The 14,062-nt window shown below is 35.5% G+C and overlaps 1 protein-coding gene across 1 annotated transcript in view; it reads left to right on the plus strand.

Moving 5' to 3' along the window:
* LOC137386985 (85/88 kDa calcium-independent phospholipase A2-like) overlaps nucleotides 1-14,062 on the plus strand; it is a 68,649-nt gene that overhangs the window by 40,518 nt on the left and 14,069 nt on the right. The window contains exons 9-14 of the mRNA XM_068073242.1: nucleotides 476-591; nucleotides 3,139-3,287; nucleotides 4,480-4,538; nucleotides 7,061-7,214; nucleotides 10,013-10,163; nucleotides 12,944-13,077. Coding sequence (XP_067929343.1) covers nucleotides 476-591; nucleotides 3,139-3,287; nucleotides 4,480-4,538; nucleotides 7,061-7,214; nucleotides 10,013-10,163; nucleotides 12,944-13,077 — 763 coding nt within the window. The remainder of the gene's footprint in view (nucleotides 1-475; nucleotides 592-3,138; nucleotides 3,288-4,479; nucleotides 4,539-7,060; nucleotides 7,215-10,012; nucleotides 10,164-12,943; nucleotides 13,078-14,062) is intronic.

Genomic DNA, 14,062 nt, shown 5'->3' on the forward strand with positions numbered 1-14,062 from the left:
AGTTATGGTTAATGAGGGTACACGACTCTAAATTTAAACTATGTTTAGTGAGGGTGCACGATTCTAAAGTTTACCCATGTTTAATGAGGAAGGTACACGCATAGATATAATAGACCCTTATTATATCTATGGGTACACGTCTCTAAATTCTACCCATGTTTAAGGAGGGTACACAACTCTAACTTCTAGTTATGGTTAGTGAGGGTACACAACTCTAAATTTAAACTATGCTTAGTGAGGGTGCACGATTCTAAAGTTTACCCATGTTTAATGAGGAGGGTACACGCATAGATATAATAGATCCTTATTATATCTATGGGTACACATCTCTAAATTCTACCCATGTTTAAGGAGGGTACACAACTCTAACTTCAAAGTATAATGTTGAGTTTAATTTCAGCTGGCTAGATTTGACAAGTGTTGTTTTTATATTTCCCTTATTCCAACTATAATGAAATGCCTTTCCTCTCTATAGACAGATGACTTGGCTATGGTGAGAAGTCTCATAGTGTTTGGAGCAAATGTGAACATGATAGACAGGGGTGGCAACTCACCACGTCATTTAGTCGCGACTAAAAAAAGCAAGAATGGGTAACTCCAGCATATACTCGTGATTTCTTTATTTTATTAAGCAGCTTTCAGTGCACTATTTAGCCTCATAGGCTTGAATGTCTCTCCTTGTGAGTCATTGTACCACCGCCCCTGTGCTTTCTCTTTTACATCAGACAGTAAGGTTGCTAGCTAGCTACAGTTGTGAAATATGACTGGCTCATGATTACTATAATGAATGTGAAGAGATTATACCTATCTGTGTGCATCTTTTAGGTAAAATAACTCTAAATATATTTTTATTCGTTATTACTTCATTAGCTTAGGTTTTTACATTTAATTTATTTACGTTTAGTCTAAACATACATTTATGTAATGCACTATTGTATTGCTGCATTAGATGCTTAGCTATGTAATGCATTATTGTATTGCTACAATAAATATTTGGCTGTCTATTTCATTATTGTATTGCTACAACAGATGTTTAACTATGTAATGCATTATTTTATTGCTACAATAGATGTTTAGCTGTGTATTTCATTATTGCGTTGCTACAACAGATGTTTAGCTAAGTAATGCATTATTCTATTGCTAGAACAGACGTTTAGCTATGTAATGCACTATTGTATTGCTACAATAGATGTTTAGCTATGGAATGAATTAAATGACTTAAAGTGTATTCGTGTAGAGATATTTGCTCCAAATTTGGTGGTTTTTTAAATATGAAGCAAATTTTGTAAGTAATTAACTTTTTATGTGACTGTTTGACTGCAGTACAAATAAACTGACAATTATTTTATTCTCATTGCATGACTGAGTTGACAATAAATGGTAAGACATATGCCATGTACGTGTTGATTATTACGGTACATTATTTTTGCATTATATTACAGTAGACACTCCTATAACATGAACTTCCTTTGACATAAATTTCAAGTAATTTTAATTTTCATGAATTAAGTAAAGTTTGTCCTTTGCATGACGTACAACGTTTTATGTAACTTATAGCATCAAATCAGTGCAAGTTTTCAAAGTCGATTTGAATAATGAGAGTCCCAGAATTAGCCCAGAATTATATATAGTGGTATCTGTATTATATAACTTAAAACCTCTAATTGAACGCCACCTCTATTTGACTGCCATTCTGAGAGAAAAGTTGAAAAATAGAGTGCCACTCTCTATTTGAACGCCACCTTCAATTGAACGCCACTATAGAGGAAGAGTTGGAAAACAGAGCGCCATGACGTTCAATTAGAGGTTTTACGGTATATTAGTACTTTGACAGTCAAGTGTTCGAGTCTCTTCTGCAGATATATTATGTTATGTAAAGTCTGTTAAAATTATATAAAGCTCAAACAATTGCAGCACTATCATAACTATTATATTGACAGCACTATCATAACTATTATATTGACAGCACTATCATAACTATTATAATGACAGCACTATCATAACTATTATATTGACAGCACTATCATAACTATTATATTGACAGCGCTATCATAACTATTATATTGACAGCACTATCATAACTATTATATTGACAGCACTATCATAACTATTATAATGACAGCACTATCATAGCTATTAGATTGACAGCACTATCATAACTATTATATTGACAGCACTATCATAACTATTATATTGACAGCACTATCATAACTATTATATTGACAGCACTATCATAGCTATTATATTGACAGCACTATCATAACTATTATATTGACAGCACTATCATAACTATTATATTGACAGCACTATCATAACTATTATATTGACAGCACTATCATAACTATTATATTGACAGCACTATCAGCTATTATATTGACAGCACTATCATAACTATTATATTGACAGCACTATCATAACTATTATATTGACAGCACTATCATAACTATTATATTGACAGCACTATCATAACTATTATATTGACAGCACTATCATAGCTATTATATTGACAGCACTATCATAACTATTATATTGACAGCACTATCATAACTATTATATTGACAGTACTATCATAACTATTATATTGACAGCACTATCATAACTATTATATTGATGGCACTATCATAACTATTATATTGACAGCACTACCATAACTATTATATTGACAGCACTACCATAACTATTATAATGACAGCAGAACCATAACTAATATATTGATAGCACTATCATAACTATTATATTGACAGCACTATCATAACTATTATATTGACAGCACTACCATAACTATAATATTGACAGCCCTATCATATTTATTGCATTGTATGAAAGCTGTGTCTGCATATCCAATCTACAGCATCTCTCTAATTGCAACCTCTCACTTTTGCCAGACATTTTAATAGAGTATACGTGTATCTCACCAGTATCCATGAGAATATGTGTAATTTTAGTAGCTCGTAGTGGACACAGCAGTTATAGACCATTGCTCCCAAAGGCCATGTTTGTCATAAGAGGTTAGCCAGGAGTTTAAACCCAGTTTACTCAAGAGCCATTATCAGTTAAACACTATCATTAATCATTGCTAATATTGCAATGATATTAGGATGTTATCGATTCTGTAAACCTTTATGACTGTTCATCTAGTGGCCATATCCTCTACACGATGCACATGATCGGGGCGATGCGCTGCTCACCCGCTAAGGTTGGCTGCAGTGATGGGTGCTCATTCCAAGGCAAGGATGATGGAACTCTGACCAGCGAAATTGATAAGACTAAACTGAAGGTTGACTATGGTATGTATGATTCTGGTCTCTTGTACACTAAAATATTACCTCTTTTAGTAGAGAGCATTATAACTATCGCAATAAATTTCAAGTTTAACCAAAGTGTTTATTTTTTATTTCTACTCTGATTTGGTAGAATTCTCACCAATTGATTTGTGACTGTTTTGCAGATTTATTTGGTGATAGAAATATTACTTGTAGAATAATAACCTGCTGAGACCTCAGTAATTTGAAAGGTACAGATAACTCCAAGCTTCCAGCAATAGAAGCTAGGAGTTATCGGACAAACAGAAAGACATCGCTCTTATTATACGAGGAACATAGATCTATACATGTTTTTGGTATTTCAAACATTTTCATAATATTAGTATCATAATATTTTGTTCACTCCATAAGTAGAGAATTGACAGCAATTTGCGGAATAAACTGGACTCCCTTTGTTCATTGAGCAAATGCCTCAAACTTCTCTATCTATAATTTGTTGTTTCTGTTTTTCTTATCAGAAAACTCGGTTTACATATTTGAAATCAGGGCAAATTGAGGATTAATTTAATATATAATTTATGGCTATTCACTAACTTCATAACGAGTAACAATGTTGTAAATGAGACTTTTAGTTTTCCAACAAAGAGGTCCAGTTATTTCTCACACCGCTATGTTTTACTTGTTTCTGCGGTATTACAGAATAACAACATTTTATCAAATTATGGAGTTTTCATATATCATCTTAGCTAATCTTTGATAGTTTTGACAATGTTGTGAGTTCTTTATATGAAGTAGTGGCGTTCAGTGTTCTACACATTACAACGATGGCTAATACTACAGTAACTGATGTAGAGCATTGAGTTCGATATTGGGCAAGTCGCTCATTTATAAGTTGACTCACTAGATTATAATATTTTATGATCTTTTTAGGGCTTTAAACACTGGCAGCAGTACAAAATTTGTTTGTTGCTTTCAACCCTTTCCTTGTTTGCGCATATTCACTGGCAACTTACTCGCTAATCATAACATTCAGTGTTCAGATAGTTGTAATATTCCGCATATACATGTACTTCACTTTTTTGATAAAACCGAGGAGATAACTCCATAACAACAAAAGATATTTCAAAGGCTTTATAAACTTGAGACACGATTTGTAACTGCTTATTTATGACTGGTTGATTTGATTTTGTATAAATACCGATTGTCATGGTTGCAGCATGCGATGAGCTAATGGGTGCCGTGACAACCGCTAATAACAATGCTGATGGATACCGAGTGAGTTTGCCATATTTCCTTGTCTCGCCCTTTTGAATGCTCCTTTCATCTGTAGCAACATACAGCTGTACATACTTTATAACGTACAGCTGTATGTACTTTGTGACATACAGCTGTATGCACCTTGTGACATACAGCTGTACGTACCTTGTGACATACAGCTATGCATACCATGTGGCGTACAACTGTATGTACCTTGTAACATGCAGCTGTATGTACCTTGCAACATACAGCTGTATGTACTTTGTGACATACAGCTGTGCATACATTGTAGTGTACAGCTGCACGTACCTTGTAACGTACAGCTGTATGTACCTTGCAACATACAGCTGTATGTACCTTGTGACATACAGCTGTATGTACCTTGTGACATACAGCTGTATGTACCTTGTGACATACAGCTGTATATACATTGCAACATACAGCTGTATGTACCTTGTAACATACAGCTGTGCTTGCCTTGTGACATACAGCTGTATATACTCTGTACCTTGTATACCTTGTAACGTACAGCTCCAGCGATAAACAACTTAGTCTCCTCAAGGACATCTCACAGTTACTCAAGTCAATCTATCTTGAGAATGATTAAATAATTTTGCTTTCTGTATGGTTTTTTGTACAAAAGTAAGCTGAACAACACATTTGTGGTGAAAAAAAAGTTCTGGTCACTCATGCCTGACTGTGTATATTTAAAAAAGGTTGTTGTAGACTTGGCTTCAGTGTTTGACCGAGTAGTTTTTGCTCATGGACCTAGCCTCATGGACCTAGCTTCATGGACCTAGCTTCATGGACCTAGCCTAATGGGCCTAGCCTCATGGGCCTAGCCTCATGGACCTAGAATCATGGACCTAATCTCATGGGCCTAGTCTCATGAACCTAGTGTGAGGTCTTTAATGTGATTCTCCCTTCATCATATCTCGCAGTGCGCATGGATGCTTTTATACTGTTGATATCTATTAGATCATATGACATGTCTGCTGAAGCATTTAGACACTAATAACCGGCAGCTATTAATTTACGTGTAATTTGATAAAGAATGAGCACTATATAGCATGGAGGTAATGTCTCTCAGTATAGGTAATGTCTCTCAGTATAGGTAATGTCTCTCAGTGTAGGTAATGTCTCTCAGTGTAGGTAATGTCTCTCAGTGTAGGTAATGTCTCTCAGTGTAGGTAATGTATCTCAATGTAGGTAATGTCTCTCAATGTAGGTAATGTATCTCAATGTAGGTAATGTCTCTCAATGTAGGTAATGTCTCTCAGTGTAGGTAATGTCTCTCAGTGTAGGTAATGTCTCTCAGTGTAGGTAATCTCTCTCAGTATAGGTAATGTCTCTCAGTGTAGGTAATGTCTCTCAGTGTAGGTAATGTATCTCAATGTAGGTAATGTCTCTCAATGTAGGTAATGTCTCTCAGTGTAGGTAATGTCTCTCAGTGTAGGTAATGTCTCTCAGTGTAGGTAATGTCTCTCAGTGTAGGTAATGTCTCTCAGTATAGGTAATGTCTCTCAGTATAGGTAATGTCTCTCAGTGTAGGTAATGTCTCTCAGTATAGGTAATGTCTCTCAGTGTAGGTAATGTATCTCAATGTAGGTAATGTCTCTCAGTGTAGGTAATGTCTCTCAGTGTAGGTAATGTCTCTCAGTGTAGGTAATGTCTCTCAGTGTAGGTAATCTCTCTCAGTATAGGTAATGTCTCTCAGTGTAGGTAATGTCTCTCAGTGTAGGTAATGTATCTCAATGTAGGTAATGTCTCTCAATGTAGGTAATGTCTCTCAGTGTAGGTAATGTCTCTCAGTGTAGGTAATGTCTCTCAGTGTAGGTAATGTCTCTCAGTATAGGTAATGTCTCTCAGTATAGGTAATGTCTCTCAGTGTAGGTAATGTCTCTCAGTATAGGTAATGTCTCTCAGTGTAGGTAATGTATCTCAATGTAGGTAATGTCTCTCAGTGTAGGTAATGTCTCTCAGTGTAGGTAATGTCTCTCAGTGTAGGTAATGTCTCTGAGAAGATGCAACAACATGAACTGTTATGATAGATGAGCCTGAATCTATCATTTTAGTTGGCATGTGTTATCATTTTGGTTCATAAAGATATGCGTGCTCGGTACTGAACCAATCAGAACTTTAGTTCAAGCGCGCTAATTTCTATTGGCCTAAATAAAACCATTTCTTTGTTGTATCTGCTAACAGCGTAAGTACTACATCATCTTGTTCGCCAACTGGTGAATAAACATTGTGCATGCCAATATGAGGTCAATACGATGCTAATATGGTATCAATAAGATACAGATAAGGTGTCAGCAGGATACTAATAAAGTATCAATAGGATGCCAATAAGTTGCCAATAGGATGCAAATAATGTGTCAATAGGATGCCAATAAGTTGTATTAATATTTTTATGGGAGGTTAATTTTTTGGAGTTTATCCAATCAAGTTTGTTGGCAGGTCTGTTGAATCAGCTTGGCATTAAAACAAAGGAAATCACTGATAAATGATTGTAACATCTTTAGCCTTTGTTCTTGTAGGTGTTGTGTCTTGATGGTGGGGGAATACGAGGGCTAATTCTTTCTATGATTCTGATACGATTAGAGGAAGTAAGTGGAATCTCTATTAAAGATAGCTTTGATTGGATAGCCGGCACAAGCACGGGAGGCATCCTCGCTCTAGCCCTTACACAAGGTCGTTACTTCTTTTCCTTTGTGTGTCTCCTCTTCGTTTCCTTTGACTGTTTCATCTATTTTGAATGTTCGCTTTTTCAAGATAAATTAGTTCTATTTTGTTAATCAGTTCTATTTTACCTTTAGCATTAGAGTTATTATCACAAAACAGTTGCAAAGCAGTTTTTCATAAAAAATTGTAATGTAAAATTGATTTGAATTGAACCCTTTAACCAACATATACTTACATCAATTGTTATCATATGTTTATTTTTCATTGAACTATGTCACTATTTTTGATTCGCAACTATACATACATGTATAAGACAATCATCAATGTAATGCTATTCTGATTAATGTGTAGCAATAATGATAAATAAACAAATATATTTTTACCAGCCAGCTAAGATAAAAACAAATATTGTAGTGATTAATAAAGTTCAGTAAAAGATGTTGAACACTAATTGAGGCATAATGGCGTTGACAACACAATGGAACCTTTTTATTGGCTACTTGATGCTGAGACTAATCAGTTGCTTGATCTCTATGTACCGTAACTATCCCTGTTATCCATCTAACTCCAACTCCTGTCTATGTACCGTAACTATCCATGTTATCCATCTAACTCCAACTCCTGTCTATGTACCGTAACTATCCGTGTTATCCATCTAACTCCAACTCCTGTCTATGTACCGTAACTATCCATGTTATCCATCTAACTCCAACTCCTGTCTATGTACCGTAACTATCCATGTTATCCATCTAACTTCAACTCCTGTCTATGTACCGTAACTATCCATGTTATCCATCTAACTCCAACTCCTGTCTATGTAAGGTAACTATCCCTGTTATCCACCTAACTTCAACTCCTGTCTATGTACCGTAACTATCCATGTTATCCATCTAACTCCAACTCCTGTCTATGTACCGTAACTATCCATGTTATCCATCTAACTCCAACTCCTGTCTATGTACCGTAACTATCCATGTTATCCATCTAACTCCAACTCCTGTCTATGTACCGTAACTATTCCTGTTATCCATCTAACTCCAACTCCTGTCTATGTACCGTAACTATCCATGTTATCCATGTAACTCCAACTCCTGTCTATGTACCGTAACTATCCATGTTATCCATCTAACTTCAACTCCTGTCTATGTACCGTAACAATCCATGTTATCCATCTAACTCCAACTCCTGTCTATGTACCGTAACTATCCATGTTATCCATCTAACTTCAACTCCTGTCTATGTACTGTAACTATCCCTGTTATCCATCTAACTCCAACTCCTGTCTATGTACTGTAACTATCCATGTTATCCATCTAACTCCAACTCCTGTCTTTGTACAGTAACTATCCATGTTATCCATCTAACTCCAACTCCTGTATATGTACCGTAACTATCCCTATTATTCATCTAACTTCAACTCCTGTCTATGTACCGTAACTATCCCTGTTATCCATCTAACTCCAACTCCTGTTTATGTACCGTAACTATCCATGTTATCCATCTAACTCCAACTCCTGTCTATGTACCGTAACTATCCCTGTTATCCATCTAACTCCAACTCCTGTCTATGTACCGTAACTATTCCTGTTATCCATCTAACTCCAACTCCTGTCTGTGTACCGTAACTATCCCTGTTATCCATCTAACTCCAACTCCTGTCTGTGAACCGTAACTATCCCTGTTATCCATCTAACTCCAACTCCTGTCTATGTACCGTAACTATCCATGTTATCCATCTAACTCCAACTCCTGTCTATGTGCCGTAACTATCCCTGTTATCCATCTAACTCCAACTCCTGTCTATGTACCGTAACTATTCCTGTTATCCATTTAACTCCAACTCCTGTCTGTGTACCGTAACTATCCCTGTTATCCATCTAACTCCAACTCCTGTCTATGTACCGTAACTATCCCTGTTATCCATCAAACTCCAACTCCTGTCTATGTACCGTAACTATCCATGTTATCCATCTAACTTCAACTCCTGTATATGTAGTGTAACTATCCCTGTTATCCATCTAACTTCAACTCCTGTCTGTGTACCGTAACTATCCCTGTTATCCATCTAACTCCAACTCCTGTCTGTGAACCGTAACTATCCCTGTTATCCATCTAACTCCAACTCCTGTCTATGTACCGTAACTATCCATGTTATCCATCTAACTTCAACTCCTGTCTATGTACCGTAACTATCCATGTTATCCATCTAACTCCAACTCCTGTCTCTCTCATAGTTACAGAATTCTCATGCATACAGTGGCTCCTGCCATCTTTAGAATGTCACCGTACTTGATATTCCTGATACTGCTCTAGTTTTTTCTTTAAATCAGGTCTCCTTTGTATCCAAACTAAAATTAACTTTACTTTTTTGCACTCAGTAACATTTTTTAGAGATGTAAGTTTTCTTTTTAGTGATTTTATAATTTTAAGCTTCATCAGAAGTGACAGCTTCTTGCTACTGCAACATAAACCTAAATATTATTAAGGTATATATATATATATATATATATTATATATATATTAGAAGCTCTGAAAGGTTTTAAGCTTGTCATCTCGAGCTTAGATGTAGACATGTTTTTACTAAATGCTTGCAGAGCATGTTTGCTTTTTGTGCAATTAACATAATGGAGGGTGAGCATGTTGATTTGAAGTTGAACATCTTAAAAGTACCTAATGTTTTACTATTATCTCAGACTATAATTATACTGTAGAAGTAGGCGTTTAATAACTTTAATTTGTATATCTTTATCACAAGCTATAGGAAGCTGTTCACACTGAGCATACAATGCGGCCTAACGTGTTTTTAGGTAGAGATGCTCGCTACTGCTTGGGCCTCTATTTCAAACTTAAGAACCAAGTATTTTGCGGCGGCAAACCCTATAGTGCTGACATTCTTGAAGCAGTGCTGAAGGAAGAGTTTGGAGAAAACACACTCATGTCAGAGTTACCATCTCCTCGGTAGGTACTAGCAACTCCAAAATGTGTTTTTACTAACTTATGAATATACATGTATGAATGGTATGAATTTGAGTAATTTAAAGGTTGACTTGCAACAAAATTCACATTACAGTTATTTCGTATCAAAAGATTCACCATGTCTTATTCTGTTGTCTAGTAGGTGCCAAATATGTGGAAACATGATTACACGCTCTTAAAAGCTCAAAAACGAAACGCCGCCGTAGATTGGAATCTCTATTTCTCTGACGTAGCCACGAAATTTGGTTATCGTCTTGTCACGTGATGTTCTCCCGTGAATTGAAAGGCCAATAAAAAGCACAATATAAAACTTATCGTAATACTAGTTTATGACAAACACTTCGGGTTTTACCGAAGACCCCGTATCAAATGTAGATGCTTTTGTTCTTACGCGTCTGTTTTATCGTCATTTTAATGTTGTCACTTTTAGCAGTGATATCTTATAACTTAACATAAAAATTCATTTAATTTTTTAGCCTTAGCTTGAAGGAGTACATATCATTTTCTGATAATCATGACGAGCCTGTTGGTCATTTGTGATAATCGAAAAGTGCTGCAAAAATTATTTGCGAAGTATTGGGTCACATGATCAGATTACGACTTGCCGATTAGACCAAACCGAAACAAAACTGTAAAGTAGCGAGCATCTATATTTGATACAGGGTCTTTGGTGAAACCCAAAGTGTTTGTCACAAACTAGTGCTAAGATAAGTTTTATATTGTGCTTTTTATTGGCCTTTCAATTCACAGGAGAACATCACGTGACAAGACGATAACCAAATTTCGTGGCTACGTCAGAGAAATAAAGACATTCCAATCTACGGCGGCTTTTCGTTTTTGAGCTTTTAAGAGCTTGTAATCACATTTCCACATATTTGGCACCTACAACTCAACAAAGTAAGATATGATGAATGTTTTGATACCAAATAACTGTAACGGGAATTTTATTGTAAGTCAACCTTTAAATTTTTCGTAAAGCAATGGAAAGCCAGGATAAAAAAACTCCCATGTTATAAAATATAGCATTGCTGAGAGTTGTGCTTTAAATAAGGTTATACAACTCATAGACATTTTAAAGTTCAAATTTGCTTTAACTTTTCAATTTGTTCATGCAAGTTCACATGAACTTGTTATGGATTCACACTTTACATAAACACAAAAATAATGGCAAGAGCTAGCGAACTGTGTCTGGAGTTGTCATTCTTTTATTCCATCATACACTTAATTCCCTTATCAAAGGCCTTTTCTTTTTACCACTATCTATTTTACACTTTAAAAACTGCATTGCTTAACATCTATTAGTAACATGATGTTCCAAATGCTCATTAGTTTGAGGTGACCAGTCACACTTTCGATATTACTTGATATAGCCTCAGCAAGCCTGTTATATAGTCAATGTCAAGCCTGGTCTGTCATTATGCATACTGTTAGCAGAATATATTCTGTTTTATTTAAAAAATTTGGCATGGTTTCATATGATTTTAATTTGTTTCAGCGTTGGCATCATAAGACGAAAATATCGTATAGAGTGTTATAGAAACATATAGTAACTATCTTATTCAAATACCTGGTAAAAATCATCAAAATCATCATTATTAAAAATTAGTTATAAAACATGTTAACCTGAGTAACTAGTAACTTCAGTAACTATAGTTAGCTACAGTAATTTTAGTGTATTTAGTGATTATGATCTTCAAGAAAATACAACATAACATTGTACTACATGCAGTACGTACCTTGGGGTATGTACGTGCAGTACGTACTGTGGAGTTTTTACCTTCAAGACAGATGTGTAACATAAATGATGAATCTAACTCAAATGAATACAGCTTACTAAACACATACTTAGAGGAAGTTTTAGCATGTATTTTAGTAAACTTCAAACTGGTAACTAAAATTTTACCACTTATCTTTTTGCGAATCTGTTTTTATCATCACGAATAACATTGAACTGAATAGGAAGCAATGTATAGCTCTTTCTGCTGTTGTGACTGGTGTTTTGGCGCATAGCATATTGAAATCTTTGGTATTTCATCGAAATCAACACAACATTCACCAAATTTTAATTTTGAGAAAATTTTTTTTGTTAGTATTGCCCTATGGCAAAAACAAATTCGCCCTACTCTGGCGAGGGCGAAAAAGTATTAGGTTTTATAGTTAGGCGAAAAATATTTTATAACAAGGGCATAGTAACCCATGGCGCAATGTATCGATTAATTTGTCATTTAGCGTGTTCAATCGGGAAAAGGGTATGCAGTATACAACAAGAGCAATAAAGTTGTAGATGAGTGTTCAAAAACTTGCAGTTGTAAGCTTTTTGAGTTCAAATGTAGCACGGAGCGAGCTTTCTATTCCAAGAGTTTAATAGTCTATTGCTGGACAGACAGGTAACGACAGACGACGAAGACGACATACATACATGTATATATATAGGTGTACTGGTTGATTGCCCGACGTTGCACGGGTAGTCAAAAGGTTTTGGTACAGAAGTTTTACTTTTAATCAACATATTCAACATTTACCATTCTAACTTTTAAATCAATGTGTTTGTTTATTTCTGTGAACTGTGCTATTTATGTTTACTGTGATTGTTTCTGTGTAATTCATACCGTACCAGCTGCAACGCTTACTACAAATCTATACTTATTGCAACAGTTTTGTTGGTTATATGCGTTTATGCATTTCTCTTCACTTATGGGCATGCATGACATATCGTATACAGTAAACGTATAATATACTGTGTGAGGAATGTCTATTTATAGAGTGATGGTAACCTCACTTCTGGCAGATCGGTTCCCTCCCGAGCTTCACCTGTTCAGGAACTACCATAACCCATTCCATAGACTTTTGCCAAAAGAAACAACTCACACTTTCCCACCTGCACCCCAACCTGAAGGTAGGAAGCCAAACAGCCTGGCAAAAAAGCGTAGCCAGTGTTGTATTTGACTATTTGCTCTCACACTGGGCCGCCCCAACCTTTGTGTTTATTTTCAAATGACATCGAAATATCTTGTTGATCCTGGCTGATTTACATAACTCGTCACACTTCAACTGAATATTAAATACCCTTTATATCAGATGTGAGGTAGCTATAGTATGGCTATAGGAGTTGTCACACTTCAACTGAATATTAAATACTCTTTATATCAGATGTGAGGTAGCTATAGTATGGCTATAGGAGTCATCACACTTCAACTGAATATTAAATACCTATTATGTCAGATGTGAGGTAGCTATAGTATGGCTATAGGAGTTGTCACACTCCAACTGAATATTAAATACCCTTTATATCAGATGTGAGGTAGCTATAGTATGGCTATAGGAGTCGTCACACTTCAACTGAATATTAAATACCCTTTATATCAGATATGATGTAGTTATAGTATGGCTATAGGAGTCATCACACTTCAACTGAATAATAAATACCCTTTATATCAGATGTGATGTAGCTATAGTATGGCTATAGGAGTTGTCACACTCCAACTGAATATTAAATACCCTTTATATCAGATGTGAGGTAGCTATAGTATGGCTATAGGAGTCGTCACACTTCAACTGAATATTAAATACCCTTTATATCAGATATGATGTAGTTATAGTATGGCTATAGGAGTCATCACACTTCAACTGAATAATAAATACCCTTTATATCAGATGTGATGTAGCTATAGTATGGCTATAGGAGTTGTCACACTCCAACTGAATATTAAATACCCTTTATATCAGATGTGAGGTAGCTATAGTATGGCTATAGGAGTCGTCACACTTCAACTGAATATTAAATACCCTTTATATCAGATATGATGTAGTTATAGTATGGCTATAGGAGTCATCACACTTCAACTGAATAATAAATACCCTTTATATCAGATGTGATGTAG

This window comes from Watersipora subatra, chromosome 2 (genome assembly GCF_963576615.1).
Source record: "Watersipora subatra chromosome 2, tzWatSuba1.1, whole genome shotgun sequence".
Taxonomy (NCBI): Eukaryota; Metazoa; Bryozoa; class Gymnolaemata; order Cheilostomatida; family Watersiporidae; genus Watersipora; species Watersipora subatra.